Source organism: Exophiala xenobiotica (genome assembly GCF_000835505.1).
Source record: "Exophiala xenobiotica strain CBS 118157 unplaced genomic scaffold supercont1.4, whole genome shotgun sequence".
NCBI lineage: Eukaryota > Fungi > Ascomycota > Eurotiomycetes > Chaetothyriales > Herpotrichiellaceae > Exophiala > Exophiala xenobiotica.
Window position 1 is genome coordinate 367,706 of NW_013562491.1, and position 17,535 is coordinate 385,240.

The following is a 17,535-nucleotide window of genomic DNA, read 5'->3' on the forward strand; positions in this document are numbered from 1 at the left end:
GGTATACAGTATGAAGATCAATCATGCCTATTTGCAACTTCACATGCCTTATCTACAGGCCACGCACGGTCTCACTAAGCGGTGATTCAGGGCAAACTGACGTCAGAAAGTGGTCGGTCCGTCCAGTCTCTAGGCGGTATTTGCGTTTGTTGCTCTGCTGTGAGAATGCGAAATCCCGTGGGGGTCCAGCTTCCGCATGTTGTGATCTCTATCTTCTGGTGGGCTCCGTCATCATGCAGCTTCCACCACAATTTGCATGATTTCTCCCTCTTCTAGGATCTGCCTGCCACCGCTTCTTTGAACATTTATTTCTTTTCCATCCTGCTACTGTTCCCGAACCACAATTTTGTGTGGATCTGTGACTTCCTTTGAACATAACCTCCTGTCTTTTGTCCTTCTCGCAAGATGGACCTGCAAAAGGTTCGGATCTTCGAACCCGAGCAATGCAAGCACCTTGCCAAGCCGTCCATACCTCAATTCATCGTCTCTTGGTACGTTTTTTCCCTATCCGTCTGTATGCGACATCTTGACACGAACCATGGCTGACACCTCGCCTCAGTTCCTTGATGGGATGGCTGCTAATCTGCTACCTTCCACAATGGGCTCGCATAGTGTCGCGCAAGTCTGCCGAGGGCTTGTCGACGTACTACATCCTTCTCGGCTCGCTTTCCGGCGTTTGTGCAGTGGGCAACATCATGATGTTACCATCTAGCGCCGTGGAACTCGGTTGCTGCAGGATCAATACGCGGTTCGCCTGTATCAGCGGTCTACTAGGCATGCTTCAGGTTATCTTCGGCATTGCTTGCTTCTGGGTTGTGTGAGTTGCCTAAACAGTCGCACTGCCTCGCTGGTTCCCGGCCCCTTGCTAATGATGAACCATTCGGTAGCCTCTTCATGTATGTCTACTACTCGGAGGAAGAAGCCGACGCAGAGCTGCACGGTCGCAGGCCTTCAATTTCGGGAGCAGATCGCACATTTCGTCGTGCAAAACGAGCAATCAGAGTTCTTATTGCTGCATGCAGTTTCGCGATGGCGGTCCTCGTAGTCTCATCCATCATCTTGCACAGCTTCCCTTGGGTTGCACAGACGTGGGCCAACATTCTAGGCATCGCCGTGGCTTGCTTCGCGTGCGTCCAATGGATCCCACAGATCCGAACGACGTGGCACCTCGGACATCTCGGAAGTCTCAGCCCGGTATCTCTTTGCTTGATGGCTCCGGTACGTTGTTCAACATGCCACCATGTCAGGCTTCGGACATAGACTGACGCAGCCTTGACAGTACACCTGGATCTTTGGGATCAACATGATGATTCGAGTCGGACTCACAGGCTGGAGCGCTTGGATTGTCTACGTCCTTGTGGGGACCATGCAGATCATCCTCATCGTTATGGCTATTTGTTTCGCGATTAGAGATCGAAGACTGGCCAAAGAAGGGAAACAGCATTGCTCGGTCCCTCCAGAATTCGAAGGCTGGAATACCGTCACTACTTGGACGTCTCGGTCTCGTCGGCCATCGGTACTATCGCACGCGGCTTCCAACCTTGCTCCTGATGAGCATAGCCCGCTAATCCAAGACCAACGAAGTCCTCACAAACCAGCCAATGGTCATACTCACCACTAGGAGTGCTTTGAGGACGATCCGGTAAAGAATTGGAAACCAGACTCTGTTTGAATCTATACGTCATGGCCGTCACGGGGCCCTTGAGAAGAATGGCTGTCAATTGCACCATACACTGGTGTAGACCGCAACACAAGGAGCATTGAAGATACCTCTTGCATAGACTGAAGAATGGTGGTGTTGTTGGTTTCTATTGTCGCGGGCTCAAGACAGAGGACTGTTCGCGAAGAGAAATGAATATGGCGCTGATGTGGAGAAGAGTTGATATGGCAACCGAGCACTGTTACAACGTTGACCGTCCTGCCAACCACGGTCATTGTCTGCATGCAAGCATATCTTGTACGGAACTGGCTCCAGATTTCTTGAACTTATGCTGGCCAGTACCTCCGGACCAGCTCGATAGTCAAAATGGGGTCTCCGATCCGTTGTTCGATTCTGCCTTCTGAATTTCCCCAGCGAGGAATCTCGCAGAAAGACGTTGAGAATAGTCTGCTCTTATCAGCTTCTGTAGAGGACCGGGCAGCACGAATCGACATCTCCAGTCCCCATGCGATAACCCGACGTCAGGATCCCGATGGCCTTTATCAATAATATTTGTTGATCCTCAACCTGTCACACAGGGACATTTGTCGTTTAGGGCAGTGGTATGCTTTGTCCCCTGGCTAGTAACGAACATGATCCCCCCAAAAGAAGGTGCATCAGAAATGGGGAGATGGCAGGGTATCGATACCGTCGTTAGGCGCTGGTAAGAAGAAGCAGAGTAGAGGGAAACGGGGTAAAGAAGGTCAATATCTAGTGAGCTCGATAGGGAGTATACACGGCAGAGGTGTCACTCCGTACGACTCGTCCAGCCAACAGGCTGGGCTGTGGGCATTATACAGCCATTGTCAGCTTGCTTCGATCGTGACGGGAGACGGCAATCGCGATGGGCGCAGGATGTGCGAGAGGCTTCTGCGACAGGGACAAGGAAAATAAGAAATTCCGTGCATCAAATTCAGCCATTCGCATTCTTTCTCCTTTTGGAAATTTATGAAAACGCCCCAGAGTCCCCAAGTACAATCAATAACAATCCCCGGCCCGAAGGTACAATCAAAAACAGTAGACCATCCATTCCCCTTGAATTGAATATCAGAGTCAAAAATCCAGACCGAAAGCAAAGCACCGCAATCTCACAGGACGATGCAGAACAGCGAAGTCGAAGCTCCTACCCAAGGACAAGGTGATTGATCGACAGGCGCCTGACTGACCAGCTCGCGAGATTTGGAGGGAGGCTTGTGTGTTCCGGGCTGTGACGGCGTCGGAGCGGTTTCGCACGTAGGGAGAGCTTGTGTGAAAAAGGTTTGTGGCGGGCAGATTGATCTGCAATTGTTTGCCGATGGAGGCGAGGGCATCCAGCGAGTGAGTCACGTTGGAGGAGCACATTTGAGGGTGACAAGATTGTGTATTGAGGGAATATCCGCCCTTCGCCCTTCTTCCTAGATCAGCAGTCGTTTTCGACCGGCGTATGAGGTATGCGCTGCCTCTCGTCGACGTGGAGACGGGATGTGACGACTACCCTCCTCAGCAGAGTAGTCGTTCCAAGAGGCATAGATGGTCGAGTCTAATGCCCCTTTGAGGCAGACTGCGAGCCCGAACGTCTAGACGGTGCGCCCGTGCGAGGGCGAGGGCGAGGACGTGGGTCGTCCTACTCTTCTGGGTTCAATGAGGCGCGGAATGTGTTCACAGCTCCTGCAGTGCAAAGACATTCTCGTCACCAACACCCGAGGATCCCGGCGTGAAAGGAACATCAGCCTCGACTTTCTCATTCTCATCTTTGGCGCTCTCACTCTCCCAGATCTCAATTCCGATTTCGCTTCCATTGTTCTCGACAGCAGCGAAGTCAGATTGCTCAATAGGGACAGCGTCGGAAGCTTCAAGGTTGTAAGGTGTGGCAGAGCGGAGGATCTCGCCCAGCGAAGGTGTGTTTAGGTCTTCAATGACTTTTGCCGTCAGGGACGCAGGAGCTTGGAATGTAAAGTCTCGAGGTGCGGGCGCTGTCTCCTCCTCGATGTCAGTCTCCGCATCGTCGTCATGGACAAGCACCACACTTGTTGCGTCCAGGCCTTCGGCGTAGAACTTGGCCGGGTTAAGATCAGCCAGAGGGGTGCGTGGCTCATCATCCATCATAGCGATCACGTCCTTCTCCTGTCTTGCAACGGCTGCGGCAGCCATGGATCGTGTGACGGGCGCGGATTGCTCATTTGGATCAACGTTCTCTTTTCCTCGGTCGAGCTTTTCTGATTTGGACACGGCTTTGCTCTCGTCGTCGCTGATGTCCAGCCCTGTGGCGGTCTGGGTCATGGTCCACTCATTCATACGGTATTCCTGCGTCTCTTCACTTTCTTCGTATATGTCGAAGAACCATGACTGCGGCTTGCTGTCTTCAATTGTGGAGCCGCGGGATTGCGACTTGCCTGACTGATGTAGGCGTTGAGATTTCTTGGTGCCGCTTAGTGCTGCCGAAAGGCTCAGGGAGAGAGGTTGCGTGCCCACTGAGAAGGTGGGAAGGTTAAGACGCTTGCTGGATTTCAGGAGGCTTGAGCGTCTTCGTGTAGGCGAGCGGCCTGCAGCTGCGGCCGGAGCAGAGGCTAGTGTTGTGGCAGAGGGCTTGATGATTGTATCAAGTCGAGGTGTGTAGTTGGCAGGAGTTTCAAGACGTCGTTTCCCATAGGTGGAAGAGTTCGAGGTTACATTCAAGGAGTATCGACTCGCCTTGGAGGCGGACACGTCGTCCTCAAAGGCTGAGCGCTTGCGCTTCTGTAGAGAATCGAGCATATTCGGGTCAATGTTCTCACTATCTGAGCCCATCTCCGGGGAGGGGGCGCGTCGCTTGAGTGACGGCACAGAGCTGGGTGTAATAGCTGAAGCATATGTTAGCAAGTTGACCTTGTCTCAAACTAGGCTGTCAGCATACCATTCTGTCTGTTCTTCAAGCTCTGTAAGCTTCGAACCTTGGTGTCGCTAAGGACGCCGAAGGGCTGACGAGCAGGTGTGGTAAAAGGAACTAGGGTTGCCATTTTCGTTAAGTGTTGGATGAGCGTGTCCACATACTCGTGAGAAGATCTCGACTCTGCAAGTCGGGTGTCTCTGGTCAGTTCTGGTCTGATCGCTCTGGTGTTGTTTGTTGTTTATCTCGAGTCTAGACGGGGCAATTTGAAGGGATAAGATGGGAAAGTCTGGTACGGAGGCTCAAGGTAGAAGCAAACCTCTACAGCGAGGAGGGAAAGGGAGGGTATATGGTGGGATCGTGGGAGCTCAGACCAAGTAGGACGTACTTCAGGACGCGGAGCTGCTGAACGCGAGATCCTTGACTGGAGAGTGGACAGGGAAATGGACAGTTGACGTGGAGAGGATGACCGAGATAGTAGCGCGGTCGACTACTGCTGGTGGTGACCGAGGATTCAATGTGAGGAACGACTCCTGAGGGAGCGATTGGGTCGTGGAGAGGCCGAATTGCTGCAGTGAAGTGCAGGTTGTCCAGGAATCACGCAGGAAATCCAACAACGAGGGATGAGATTGTCATTGAAGGGGGATCGAGGGAAGAACGGCAGAACGCGTCAAGTGGAGATGAATTTGGACGCGACAGGATGGTCGAATTTCGTCAGTGCGCGCGTAGAGTGGTTCTTCTCTTGAAGATGACAGCCTGGAATGAAGATTGAAGATGTTGACATCTAGACAGTTGTGTCCGAATGTATAAATCGATCAAATGTAGATGATGTTCTCGATATACAGAATCCTCCAATGTTGTTGACATTGACAACTCTCAGTTTGTGAATGATTGTAAGTAACGCGCTCCCACCGACCAACCGGCTTGGCGGCCAGTTTTGTTTCACCACCATCTGACCGAGTGAACTCACCTCCAATGAACACGACAAGAGATCAACGTGATGATGTCGTCGCATGATTGTCGCCGCTGTCGGTCGTTGACCTTCGAAACGGCCTTCGAGTGGTATGCAGTTGGCTCGAAAGTGCTCGAAGCAGACACAGAGCATCAGTCTTGATCATGTCGCAAGCTTGCATAACCGCTGCCTCTTCGTCTCAAACACTGTGCAGTCGAGTGGCTTGAGGGCGCCGACGCAATCAGTATTGCAGGTAAGCCTGAGGCGAGACACGTTCGGAATCGAGATGGGACTGAATCGCCGGCAAGTGTCCTGAGTCTACATAGTATGTGACTCTTCATGTACGTCAGGTTCTGCAGCCAGGTTGACCGAGACGATTGAGCCTCAATTCTCCTGACGAGAGTGCAAGTTGCGAGCAGGTTCTTGCTTGTTACCCTCCTCACCAAAGTTGGATGCAATCGCACTTTCCATACGCCCTGGTCGGTGTCTACATCTACTGGGAACCCACCATCTATTTCGCTGCCTTCCTCGGAGTAAAGCATAACATGTTTACAGTTTCGCCTTTGGATCGGCCAAATCCACCAGGTTCTCGTCCTTCGCAAATCTGTAATAATAGTCCAAACTTTCGGGGTTTGCAAGCGTCCCAGATGCCTTGATCACCTTGCCGGACACAATTTGCTTCACCGGCAATTCAACCTTCTTAAGATTGACAGTGGTCTACACATTGTTAGCACGACAGAGAGTGGAATGTAAGGATAGGGCCACATACCGGAATATCTTTCGTTTCAAACACAAACTTGGGTACATGTCTGGGACTGGTTTCTTTTCGGATTGCCTCCTTGACCTCTCTGATCAATTTTGGCGTGAACTCATGACCAGGCTTCATCAACAAGAACAGCACCACCCGCTCATCGTCATCCGTGGGTCTCCTCTGCCCAACACAAATGCTGTCGCTGATCTTGTCTGCAAACTTAGACTCAAGGATGTTATATATCTCCGCAGACCCGAATCGCACACCACTCGGATTCAGCACGCCGTCGGACCGACCGAGGAACATGACCTGTTTCGTCACGGAATGTATCATGATGAAGTCGCCATGGGTCCAGACATTGTCGAAGCGAGCAAAATAGCTGTCGAAGTATCGCTTTGGTCCATTCGTTCCTAGGAAAGTGATTGGCATGGTAGGGAAGGCCGCATAAGAAATCAATTCGCCAGGCACGCCGTCCTCGACCTCGACGGCTTTACCACCCTCGATTGTCTGATCACAGACTTTGACAGGGATCCCGAGAGAGCGACTTTGGCAACCACCGGAGTAAACTGGAAGGATGGGATTGCCGCACCCAAAGCATCCCACCAAATCCGTGCCTCCCGAAATGTTGGCCAGTTGGGCTGAAGGAGGGAAGCCTTGATCATAGAACCACTCGAAGAGCTGTTCTGACAGCACCATCCCCGTACTCGTCACCAATTTCAAATTGCTCAAATCCGTCACTTCCTTTGGCGCAATCTTGTTTGCCTGTAAGGTCTGCATATATCTCGGGCTTATACCCAGGTGAGTCACCTTCTCCTGGCCAAGGAGTTTGACGAAGTTCGTGATATTAGGCACAAATGGACTTCCATCGTACATCAACATTCGACATCCCCTCAGCAACGCCTGGACGCTCGCCATATACATGATCCACCCGGTGGTTGTGTATTGGAGTTGCGTCGACTCAGGCCCGAGCTGGCAATGAAGCCCGGCTTCCTTGTGCCCATTGAGCACCACGCCACCAATCGCATGGACGATGCATTTCGGCTGACCTGTGGTCCCTGAAGAATACACGACCAAGAACGGGTCCGAGAAATTGGTCGGCTCAAACTCGAGAACTGAAGACTTGGCAGCAGAGAGAAAGTTCGACCACGTCTGCGCCCGAGGGACGGACGACACGTCGGCAGGCGAATGATCAAATCGAGCCTGTGTCACAATACCTTGAAACTCAGTGATGCCATCCATTCCAGCCATGATGTCTTTCATCTTTGGCTTCAAGTCCACCTTCTTTCCGTTGTACACCGCCCAGTCATCCATGAATAAGTATTTCGGCTTGATCTGGGTCAAGCGATCCAGAATTCCCTTTACACCCATGTCGGTGCTACTCGAACTAAACAGCGCACCGAGGGTCGTCGTAGCAAGAAACACGGTCAATGTATCGATACTCGTGCTAGCCACAATGGCAATCCGATCGCCCTTGCTGACCCCTTGAGCCTTCATTGCTTGCGATAGTCTGCCCACTCTCTGCCGCAGTTCCTTCCAGGTAAAATAACGGATCGGTTCGAGGAAACTGCCCTCTCGTACCTGGGTGCAGGCCACCTTGTCATCAGCCTTGGCTGCGTCGATGACGGGCTTGCCGTTGGCGTCACCAGAAAAGAGTATATTCTGGGCAAAATTCATCTTCACGCCGGGGAACCAGCGCGGAATAGAGTCCATCCGAGCAGACTCGTCGACAACCTTGTCTGGGACTGTACCAGAGTAGACCACCGGGAAGCACTCGAGGACAAACTTCCAGAAGTCGGAACGATTCGAGCACGACCAGTCGTACATGTCGTCGTAACTCTCGAACGTCCGACCGAGCTTCTTCTGCAGTCGCGTCTTGAACTTGTACATCTCTGTACTTTGGGGGTCCGGGTGCACCCATAGCTTTCGAGGGATAGGATGTTCTTCGACCATGGTGCCCGTTATCCGCCTGCTCGGTCTCGCTCGCACTACTCCTTGGCTGATGGTCGACGGTCAACCTGGAAATGAAGGCCAGCAACGCGGAGATCCAATTGTTACCCCCGAAGAATCGTGATCCAAGGCCAGGACAGATGTGAGCAATAGGACAGAAAGTTGGGGAAAACGACAAAGAGTCAAGAGCGGCCTCGCCCGAATACATACGATATCATATAGCCGCTCCGTAGGAGGGTCGTGGAGGGTGCAGAACAGCCTCGGTACCCTCGTACCCCAAGTCGGGATATCATTGGCTATTCAGCGCCCTGGGCATGTCCCACAACCGGCCGGAGAACATGAAGATTGAGCAAACTCCGGGCAAAGCGGGACAGCGAAACTAATGAAGCCTAGTTTACGTGAGCAAGAGACAATCTGGACCAACGAGAAGGAGATCGTAATCAAGCCGAGGATGGTGTTCCCACAGGATCACTTAGGTACCTTAGTAGGTCCGTGTAGGTCCTACGCGTACGAGTAGATGTCGTGCTCTGGACGACGGTCGGATTGCCGGGATCGGCCGTGGTAGACCTAGCCGTACTCGTAGGACCAGAATAATGAAGAGGGCGAAACCCCGGGGACGTTGCCGAAAGATATCGTTTCCGAGCGCAGACACAGTAGCCGAATATGTCTGAAAGAATACTCCGTCTCCGTACTCCGTACAGGACGCTGAATTTCTGCCTTCTCGGATCCGAAGTCCTGCTTTTTTGATCCAAGGAGCCAACAGAATGGAAGTCTAAGCGGCCGATCTCATGGATGCTGTGTGTATATACCATCGACATCGAGTGGACGTGTTTCGGACTGAATGCCGTCGAGCTCGAGCTCTCTCCCAAGCTTCATGCCGTCGAAAGATGGTTTAACCCGCTGGGGACGGAGGACCCGGCCGGACATTTAGGAAGAACCGAATGATTCAGGTTAAGTTGATCAGCAAGTAAGTGACGCGTGCCTACAGCATTGCAACTCCCTCCTTCAGGTGTAGGATCATACCATGCATTATGCATCTCCAGCCACCTTCTTGCGCCTTCGCATTGACTTCATCTCGTTGGACACAGCGTGCGGATAATAGCTAGTGGGTCTCCATGGCCTTCGAAGTTTTGAGAGTGTAAGGATTATTGCCGACCTGATGTGGTATGCACGGTAGGCTTGCTATAGCTCCTGAGATACATGAGATTCTACAATTACGCCCTGCTACGGCACTTCCGATGCCCAAAGCAAAACGAAACGGACGTGGCATCTCGGTGCGGTGTGCGTGCTGGGTGGAATTCCAGAGTCAAGACTAGGAGTGATGAATGTCTCATATTGAACTCAAGCACACTGGCCAGCATGACCTCCTAAGAAGATGGACATCAGCACGGGATTCCCAAAGCCTGAACTGCGATAGGTGGTGGGCACTCCCAGCCACGGTATAGTCCTCGACTCTAACTATGTGTTCAGAGTGGCATGCCTATCCAACAATCATGGACTCTCCCACATCTCGTCTCCAATCCCGAAACATTTCGCTTCTTTCATGAAACTTGCCTTGATGTGTGTGCGCATCCAGATGTGCAGTCGGAGGATGAAATGGAGGAGCAGGCAATCATTCGGGTGGTGGTAATTGTCCGTGAGCAGGGGATTGGTCGGTGGCAAGTGCAGGCTCTCCGTGTGTGGTCGACGCCTCCTTCTTACGCTGCAGAGCTTGTACGTCGACAGGAAGCATTATCGACGAACTGCGCATCTGTCTGTTCTTTTTCCGCTCCTGCTGGCTCGGGTACATGTCTGTCTCGCTGCCGAAGAAGACACGGCTGGCCAACAAAGCAACACTTTTTCTCTAGATGATGGGTTGTCGTTGTGCCTCATTGTCCCGTGCCAGGGTGGAGGCGCATAGGCTTGCAGATGATTGTGGTGCTAGTGTCGAGGCAGAAGAGGGAGGCGTCAAACCGCCACGCAAACCCGATTCCAGTTGTTTCTCCCGGATCTGCTTCTGCCGCCGGCTGCGAAAACATCTGGGCACACAGCAGCCAAGAGCAACTGCAACAAAGGCAAATAGGCAGATACCACCAACGACTATAAGAAGAATCTTGTAGTCTGGTCCTGTGGAGGGGACAAGTGTACTGGTGACCTGGAATACATCTCTGTCGTACGAAGGAGTAGAGGCCATGGTTGTGTATGATTCGGCAAGAAAGTTGAAGAGGAGTTACAGATAGGTGGTTGTGATGGCGGAGGATGATGATGATGCACCAGGCGAAGGGTCCTATTGTTGCTCGAGATAGACTCTCAGACGCTGGAAAGGAGCGGCAGGGATAATGATGAGTGGATAGTTGTAGGCTGGTGATATTTGAACAGCAATGCAAAAAACAACATTCCCCTGGGGGGTCTTGGAGGATGCATGTGAGGCCAACGCGGACGAGTGCGAACGGAGCAAGCGGCGACATTTTGAATGCACTTGCCAGGCTTCCGACTTTCTTCTATTGGTACCGTGGCTGACCTCCAAATGCGAAGGATAGTCCAGTTTCCTCGCTCTTTCTTCTTGGAAGTATATACATCACAAACTTGAGCATCGCTGGCGTTGCCCGTCAGATCGGCATCCTAGAATTTCAAATTTTGTCTTTGAGAAGTGTAAGCAGATATTTCTTATTCCAACGAAGCAGCATCAATGACATCCGGGTCAAATTTGCCCTTTCTCCTCCTTCGTCCAACAGGATCATCTCTCATCTCTACTCCAGGTCCAATTGGATGAGATCCTCGATGCCGCGGCCATACCTAGGCAGGTAACATGTCAGTCCTTGAACAAGGATAGGGTCGGCAATGTTCTTGTTTACACCTTTAAACTTACATTTGTTCCACTCCAACCCAGGCGGAAGGCAAATTCATGTGCCAAAAGTTCACCGAAACCCAGCATCATGCCATTAACAAACGGCAGTACAAGATTAATAGCAGCTCCTCTCAGTATGCCCCAAAACGTCGGAGGTTTGTATATTATGACGGGCTGCGAGCCATTGTTGTCTGAAGACTGAGGTGGTGATGAAGACGGAGGAGACAATGAGGAAAATGGTTCCGAGTCGGAGGGAATAGTCAATTGCGACCCAGAGAGGTCTTGCGGTGGTGAGGGAGACTGGTCGGAATGTGAGGCCATGGTGGGGATGATTGATGATGTTGAGAATGGAAGTCGATTGGATGAGGGTCGGTCAAGAAGTTGGTCTACAGTCGTACATCTTCAGAAGAGAGTCGAAGGGACGATGAGTGACCGAGCCGCGCTGGACCAAGATGCAAACGAAGAGTGGTGCAGCAGCGTAGAGGGTAGGTGTTGAGACTGCCGTGAATTGGGAGCTGCAATATTTCTACAATGACATTAATTGGGAGCTTCAATAATTCGGTTTAACTTAGCATCCCGGTCCAGTCCAGTCCAGGCACGACATCCGCCAGCAGCAAATCACAGGCAGATTCTACGGTGAACGCAGGCCTCGTCCAGTGACGTACCATTCATTTACTTCCCTCGCCGCAGTTTGTTAAGCCACCCCGATGCCACTCACATACTAGCCTTACTTCACTTACAATCATCACAGAAACTTTTAGAACTCGCAGTTGTCTTGAACTTCTCCTAGTATAGAAGATCCTCCGATTCTCTACTCCTCTCCTCCTCAGCCATCCCTCCTTAAACCGATTCCATCATGGCCGACACCTCAGACCACGACGCCCTCATTGCACGATTTACTGCATTTGCAAACACTTCAAATCGACAGGTACACATCTTGGCTTTCGAGAGAAGCATGAGTTGGTGCTAATACATGCCATAGGCCCGACAGTTCCTCGCCGCCAATGATTGGAACCTCGAAAGTGCAATTGCAAACTACTACGCTGCTCAAGAAGATCATACCGAAGATGCTGCAGATGATTCAGACTACCTGTACGAGGACGAGCCAGAATCCTCAAATGCCCCTCAATCTCAACTCGGTACTGGTCGCAGACTGGGCAGCGAAGAACCTACAGAACCCCTGAAGCCGATTCGTATGGGTACCACCCACCCTTTAGATCCAAAAAATAGTACATCTGCCCAGAAGAAGTTTGCCACATTAAGCGACTTCGGTGCCGCTGGTGCCGCTGGAGACGATTCAGACGACGATGATAAGCAAGATATGTTCGCTGGAGGCGAGAAGTCTGGCCTTGCCGTACAAAATCCAGACGACTTGAAGAAGAAAATCCTGGAAAAGGCGCAGCAACGTGGACCTCCACCAAAAGATGCCCCGACCAAGAAATCCTTCTTCACAGGCTCAGCACGCACCCTAGGCGGAGATGATTCCCCTTCACGCGAAATCCCAGCCGCTCCTCAGCCTAGGGCAAGAGCGGAGCGTGTCCAACGTGTCTTACACTTCTGGCGAGATGGCTTCAGCATTGACGATGGTGACCTGTACAGAATCGACGATCCAAGAAATGCCGAAATCTTGAACTTGATTCGGCAAGGAAGAGCACCGTTGAACATCATGAACGTCCAGCCAGGCCAGGAGGTGGATGTGGAAATCAAACAGCACAACGAGAAGTATGTCCAGCCCAAGAAGAAGTTCAAGCCCTTCGGAGGCTCTGGACATCGACTAGGAAGCCCGACACCTGGAGCATCTTCAATGCCAGGAGCCTTCGCCTCGGAACAAACTGCACCAGCTTCTGCTCCAGCAGCTGCAGCGCCTCCTACTGCTGACGTTGATGAGTCAAAGCCTACAGTAACTCTGAGAATCAGTTTGGGTTCCGGTACGAGGTTGACCAGCCGATTCAACACAACTCAGACCATTGGCGATGTGTATGATTTTGTCCGACGCGCAGAACCTGGAAGCAGAGAATTCGTGCTGCAAACGACCTTCCCGACTACTGAGCTCATCGATAAATCACAGGTTCTTGGAGAGATGGCAGAACTCAAGCGCGGAGGAGCTGTGGTGCAGAAGTACGTTTGAGGGGCGGCCGCTGGCTTCCATTACTACTGGCGGAGTTGCTGGTTGACGAGCTGCGGGCATTGATCACTGGCTCTGCGCCGTGAAGATTACGGCAGACAGATATGATACCATAGCATAGCATAGGCTTGATGAAGACATCATGCCAGATTAGAATACAACAGGTTGCTTCAAGAATTGCCAGCTCTACTGCTACTCAGGCCACTTTTTGATCGGCTCCGGCCTTGTGTTTCGGCGCACCTTCCTTAATCACGCGTTGCTCTGCATTTTCCTCGGACTCTTGGGATAGATTCTATGCCCGCATGTTTCCTTCTCTTCGGGTGCTCGCCATGTCAGTTTCTCAAGGATTGAGGTGGTCGGCTCGACAGATAAGCAATGGCCGCCCAAGGCTGACAGGTTTTCGTCCGCAAGAAGTGCGATATGTATGGCTCCCCATTCTACTTCTCTTTCAGACAAGACTAATGGTTACAGTTCTCAGTCAACGCTTCTCGGAGCTCGCTCTCTTCCCTGAGAACATTTCGCGGCGCGAATTCTGCCAGATCATGTCTGACGCAACAGTCTCGGTCAATATCGTTGTTCGGCTGGGGCGCCGATAAATCATCCAGCGACGCGGCAGCAGCAGCAACGTCCTCGGAAAGTACCTCAGAGACGACACAGAAACTATTTGAGCCGACACGAACGGTTAAAGCCACCCATGGCACTGCAGACGCCCCCGATCCTACCTTCAGACATCCGCACCCTGTGAGCGATGTTGAGCCAGAAGCACTACGCAATCTGGAAAATCAGATCCTTAAACCTCATGGCCCAACTCCCGCATCAGAACTGGCTGGGGAGACCCCAGACCTGGCTGCAATACCGGAAGATATTGGTTATTTAAAAGATGTGTGTGGGCTTGATTTTGGCTGGGGTCCGACGTCCATCCTCGAGTTCTGTCTGGAACATCTTCATATCACAGCGGGGCTATCATGGTCTGCATCCATTGTGGCTATGGCCGTTCTGATGCGTTCGGCGATCTTTCCCGCCGCAGCAGGTGCAGCAGAGCAGGGCACGAGAATGAAGTTGGTACAACCGGCAGTAACGGAGATCCGTGCGAGAATGCAAGAAGGTCTTCGGGACAACAACAAGCAGGCCGCTATGGAAGCGTCGCAGCAAATTCGAGAACTACACAAAGAATATGGTGTTTCCCTTCCGAAGGCGTTCATTCCCATACTGCTTCAAATTCCGCTGCAGTTTGGTGCATTCCGCCTCCTACGAGACGCAGCAGCGGTGCCCGTTCCGGCATTCGAGAGCCAACAGTGGCTGTGGGTGAATGACCTCTCAGTAGCTGACCCAACATACGTGCTACCCGTGGCCGTTGGCGCGCTGACTTATTTCAACATGGTGGCCACCTCCAAGCAACAAGCAAATCCGCCTCCGCTCCTCAAAGCACTCCAAAAGGTCTTGCCATTTATTTCGTTTGGCTTTCTATCCTTTCAATCAGCAGCGGTTCAGATATTCTTCTTAGTCAACGGCATTTTCACTCAGGCGCAAATCACCGCAATCAACAATCCCGGTTTCAGGCGGTGGCGAGGGATGACGCCTCTACCTCCTCGAGGTTCCCCGTCTGGGCCCTCCGCAAACTCTACACCATTTTCGAAGATGAATCTTGGTCAGGCAGCTCCCAAGGCGTCGGTGGCTGCCACAACAGAACCGTTGTCGTCTGGTGAACGGAGTTTCATCGACAAGGGTGTGGACACTGTCAAAGCACAAGGCAAACAGGTATGGAACAACGCCTTTGGCGATGTTGGTGCCGCCTGGAAAAAGAAGGCGCAGGAGAAACAAGAACAGGCAAAGTTGGAGAGCAAAAAGACCACGGCTGCCAAATATGAAGCTCAACGGCGACAAGACCTAGAGCAGGAGAGATCGTACAGGAATGCTGCCGCCGGCACTGTTCGCATTAAGAGGGGGTCCAGTGCGCCGCTGGCTTCGAGAGAACGGCAATCGGAGTAAAAGGAGGTCAATGTATCGAATATTGTGAAACGAAAGTGTCGTTTCCCGATCTCTCGCACATTCCTTCGGCCAGCAGTGTTATATTATCGCAACTTCCAGTTGGACGTACTGTATTGTGCATAGACAGCAGAGAAGGGCGGATTCTGGGCCTTCACCGAGGTTTGGGGACTATTATCGTGCGCGCACTTTGCGATTCCCAGGCGATGACCACCGAGGAAGGAATGATACCACGGGTCACCTGGCTGCTTCTGTATAACCAACACAACAAGACAAAGGGCCACGCTTCCGGCGTATACTAGTACAAGTAGTGTATAAATAGTGTACAGGCTCGATCGTGTTACTCCGTACGTTTGTACGGGATCCGAGTCATGTAAATATGTGTTTGTGTGTTGGATCATCAAAGCATCTCAACTTCTCTAGTCTAGATCAGAACACGCGACGGGCGAATGTGATGCCATCACGGTCAAATGGAGTCCCTTCGTACTGGCAAGCTGAGCATTGGGAGAGGATTGTGTTGAGATTATATCTTCCCCTTCGGCTGAATTTGAGGAAATATACAAGCCGTATGACATGGATGTCTCTGATCAGCAAGTGAACACGGAATGCAGTACTATACATGGCTATTCTCGATCGTTATCTGTTGGAACGGTACTATACTTGTCAGTAAACTAGTCAACAATTCCTTACTCGTCGTCGGTCCCGTTTTGCACGCTTCCAGAATGACGGAGAAGCTGATACACATTTTCCACCATGAGCCGGTCCTCCGCAGCGGTCCCATTCGAACATTCTCTTTTTCCCTGCCCTTCGGAACAGTGATATGTCCGCGGCAACAGCGATCCCAGATCGTTCCCTCGAACCAAATGTACCTAGGTAGGCCATGCTAGGTCGAATTGCAACTCTCAACTTCAGTGAAGCAATTTTTCTAAATCCTGGGATGCCTCGGCAAGCCGCAACCAGTCCAAGCAAGTCATGGAACGGTTTTCGCGGATGTGCACCGGCGGTCGACTAGGGTTAGATTCAATCGTGGGTCATTGCGTGAAAACTTTACCATGCTGTGTATCCTCCGTCGATAACGAGCTGAATGACAATCGAATTAGTCATGGGGTCCAGAGACACACGTGGAAACCGACGTACATTGGCACCAGTCATGAACGAGCTTGCATCGCTCAGACAAAGTAGAGCCGCTCCTCTATATTCGTGGGGCTCGGACAGACGGCCGAGCTTGACAATGGATTAGCATCATTGTAGACCTATTGGGAGGTCGTGCTTACCATATTCTGGCTCTCCCATTGTTCTTTCAATTCAGGTTGGTCCTCGAAGTTTTTCAGCACCATAGGTGTGATGATGTTGCCTACCGGGAATTTCAGTTTGCTGGTCTTGTGCTAGTCAGTCGAATAAACTGTACATACCTGGACAGAGCGCATTTACTCGGATTGGTTTCCCGTTGACAACCTTTCCCCACTCCATTGCAAGGCTGCGAGCCAATTGACATACTGCAGCCTTTGACGAATTGTACACAGAAGTTGTGAAGCCTCTGTTGGAGACTAGGCCACTCATCGAGGCAACCAACAGAATCGACCCGCTGCAATTGTACTTGATCATTTGCCGAGCAGTACTGACAGCAGAGCGATAGACACCCTTATAGTTGACATCCATCATCGCCATAATCTTTTCAGGAGTGTAATCGAGGGCGGGGGTCACATCCTGTATGGCAGCACAGGCGATCAAGCCATCCATCCGTTGATGACGGTCAGCAACCTCGGATATCACACGGTCCAGATTGCCTGCTTCGCGGACATCGACATGGTCGTAATTTAAGGCGCCTCCATACTTTGGCCCCAGACGTTCCTGAACGACCTTGAACTCTTTTTCGGGTTCCGGTAGTCTATCCAGGCAGTATACTGTTCCGAGTCGTCAGTGTCATATGAAGCAATCCAATACTTCGCGAAATACCTTGGCCACCAGCTTCTACCAGTGCTTCCGCCAAAGTCAACCCAAGGCCTCGGCCACCGCCTGTCACGACAAAGACCTTTCCATGGAGATCAAATTCCCGGAATCGAAAAGGCGACTGTTCGGGATCGGGTAGCTTTTCTTTGATCGAGGGTGCTTGTTGGTCCCTTTCGCGTGGCGGCGCTTTGTTACTGGGTGTGTTGTCGCTAGCGAAGGCCAAGGACCTGACTTGTTGAGGTCTCAGCAGTGGGATATCTAACCGCGGTTTGCTGTATGTTCTGGATATGGAGCGAATAGCTGGCACGCAACTCCGCACCAGGCTAGGGTTCAAACGTGAAGCATATAAAGACATGGTGGATGGTAATGTGTTACTCGTAGGCATAAAGTTAAGAGAGGACCGAGGTTGAAAAGGAACGAGAGCTTTGTAGCAAGAAAACAAGAAAATTCTCA

General features: G+C 51.7%; 7 protein-coding genes across 8 annotated transcripts; 3 read left to right on the forward strand and 4 right to left on the reverse strand.

Annotated features, from left to right (window-relative positions):
- Positions 1 to 405: 405 nt before the first annotated feature.
- Positions 406 to 1,991, forward strand: PV05_06294 (uncharacterized protein; the record flags this gene model as incomplete). Its single annotated transcript, XM_013459014.1, has 4 exons — positions 406 to 491; positions 560 to 817; positions 888 to 1,218; positions 1,280 to 1,991. The coding sequence occupies 4 exons, from the start codon at positions 406 to 408 to the stop codon at positions 1,619 to 1,621; spliced, it is 1,017 nt and encodes a 338-aa protein (XP_013314468.1). The 3' UTR covers positions 1,622 to 1,991.
- A 609-nt stretch (positions 1,992 to 2,600) lies between these two features.
- PV05_06295 lies at positions 2,601 to 5,279 on the reverse strand. Of its 2 annotated transcripts, XM_013459015.1 has the most exons (3): positions 4,933 to 5,279; positions 4,572 to 4,727; positions 2,601 to 4,518 (listed from the first exon to the last, which is right to left on the reverse strand). In XM_013459015.1, exons 2-3 carry the CDS (start codon positions 4,672 to 4,674, stop codon positions 3,338 to 3,340), a joined length of 1,284 nt encoding a protein of 427 aa, XP_013314469.1. In that variant the 5' UTR covers positions 4,675 to 4,727; positions 4,933 to 5,279; the 3' UTR covers positions 2,601 to 3,337. The 2 variants fall into 2 exon arrangements, with proteins under 2 accessions (XP_013314469.1, XP_013314470.1); XM_013459016.1 differs by having other exon boundaries at positions 4,572 to 5,279.
- A 561-nt stretch (positions 5,280 to 5,840) lies between these two features.
- PV05_06296 (acetoacetate-CoA ligase) lies at positions 5,841 to 8,403 on the reverse strand. Its single transcript, XM_013459017.1, has 2 exons — positions 6,266 to 8,403; positions 5,841 to 6,213 (listed from the first exon to the last, which is right to left on the reverse strand). The coding sequence occupies exons 1-2, from the start codon at positions 8,195 to 8,197 to the stop codon at positions 6,046 to 6,048; spliced, it is 2,100 nt and encodes a 699-aa protein (XP_013314471.1). The 5' UTR covers positions 8,198 to 8,403; the 3' UTR covers positions 5,841 to 6,045.
- A 2,061-nt stretch (positions 8,404 to 10,464) lies between these two features.
- PV05_06297 (uncharacterized protein) lies at positions 10,465 to 11,547 on the reverse strand. Its single transcript, XM_013459018.1, has 2 exons — positions 11,043 to 11,547; positions 10,465 to 10,969 (listed from the first exon to the last, which is right to left on the reverse strand). Exons 1-2 carry the CDS (start codon positions 11,340 to 11,342, stop codon positions 10,841 to 10,843), a joined length of 429 nt encoding a protein of 142 aa, XP_013314472.1. The 5' UTR covers positions 11,343 to 11,547; the 3' UTR covers positions 10,465 to 10,840.
- A 147-nt stretch (positions 11,548 to 11,694) lies between these two features.
- PV05_06298 (uncharacterized protein) lies at positions 11,695 to 13,323 on the forward strand. The gene is made up of 2 exons (XM_013459019.1): positions 11,695 to 11,949; positions 12,004 to 13,323. Exons 1-2 carry the CDS (start codon positions 11,878 to 11,880, stop codon positions 13,147 to 13,149), a joined length of 1,218 nt encoding a protein of 405 aa, XP_013314473.1. The 5' UTR covers positions 11,695 to 11,877; the 3' UTR covers positions 13,150 to 13,323.
- A 134-nt stretch (positions 13,324 to 13,457) lies between these two features.
- PV05_06299 (uncharacterized protein) lies at positions 13,458 to 15,575 on the forward strand. The gene is made up of 2 exons (XM_013459020.1): positions 13,458 to 13,568; positions 13,618 to 15,575. Exons 1-2 carry the CDS (start codon positions 13,476 to 13,478, stop codon positions 15,133 to 15,135), a joined length of 1,611 nt encoding a protein of 536 aa, XP_013314474.1. The 5' UTR covers positions 13,458 to 13,475; the 3' UTR covers positions 15,136 to 15,575.
- Positions 15,576 to 16,179: 604 nt separating this feature from the next.
- Positions 16,180 to 17,467, reverse strand: PV05_06300 (uncharacterized protein; the record flags this gene model as incomplete). The annotated part of the gene is made up of 5 exons (XM_013459021.1): positions 16,180 to 16,212; positions 16,270 to 16,356; positions 16,407 to 16,486; positions 16,545 to 17,036; positions 17,089 to 17,467. 5 exons carry the CDS (start codon positions 17,465 to 17,467, stop codon positions 16,180 to 16,182), a joined length of 1,071 nt encoding a protein of 356 aa, XP_013314475.1.
- Positions 17,468 to 17,535: the final 68 nt, after the last annotated feature.

Excerpts from the sequence above, each read along its gene's own strand:
- PV05_06295 (XM_013459015.1), bottom strand. The coding sequence starts at position 4,674 with ATGGCAACCCTAGTTCCTTTTACCACACCTGCTCGTCAGCCCTTCGGC. Across the intron at positions 4,519-4,571 it reads CTTGAAGAACAGACAGAATG|CTATTACACCCAGCTCTGTG; the intron begins GTATGCTGACAG and ends CATATGCTTCAG.
- PV05_06296 (XM_013459017.1), bottom strand. The coding sequence starts at position 8,197 with ATGGTCGAAGAACATCCTATCCCTCGAAAGCTATGGGTGCACCCGGAC. Across the intron at positions 6,214-6,265 it reads TTGAAACGAAAGATATTCCG|ACCACTGTCAATCTTAAGAA; the intron begins GTATGTGGCCCT and ends AACAATGTGTAG.
- PV05_06297 (XM_013459018.1), bottom strand. The coding sequence starts at position 11,342 with ATGGCCTCACATTCCGACCAGTCTCCCTCACCACCGCAAGACCTCTCT. Across the intron at positions 10,970-11,042 it reads TGGGTTGGAGTGGAACAAAT|GTATGGCCGCGGCATCGAGG; the intron begins GTAAGTTTAAAG and ends TTACCTGCCTAG.
- PV05_06298 (XM_013459019.1), top strand. The coding sequence starts at position 11,878 with ATGGCCGACACCTCAGACCACGACGCCCTCATTGCACGATTTACTGCA. Across the intron at positions 11,950-12,003 it reads CAAACACTTCAAATCGACAG|GCCCGACAGTTCCTCGCCGC; the intron begins GTACACATCTTG and ends TACATGCCATAG.
- PV05_06299 (XM_013459020.1), top strand. The coding sequence starts at position 13,476 with ATGTCAGTTTCTCAAGGATTGAGGTGGTCGGCTCGACAGATAAGCAAT. Across the intron at positions 13,569-13,617 it reads GTCCGCAAGAAGTGCGATAT|TTCTCAGTCAACGCTTCTCG; the intron begins GTATGGCTCCCC and ends TAATGGTTACAG.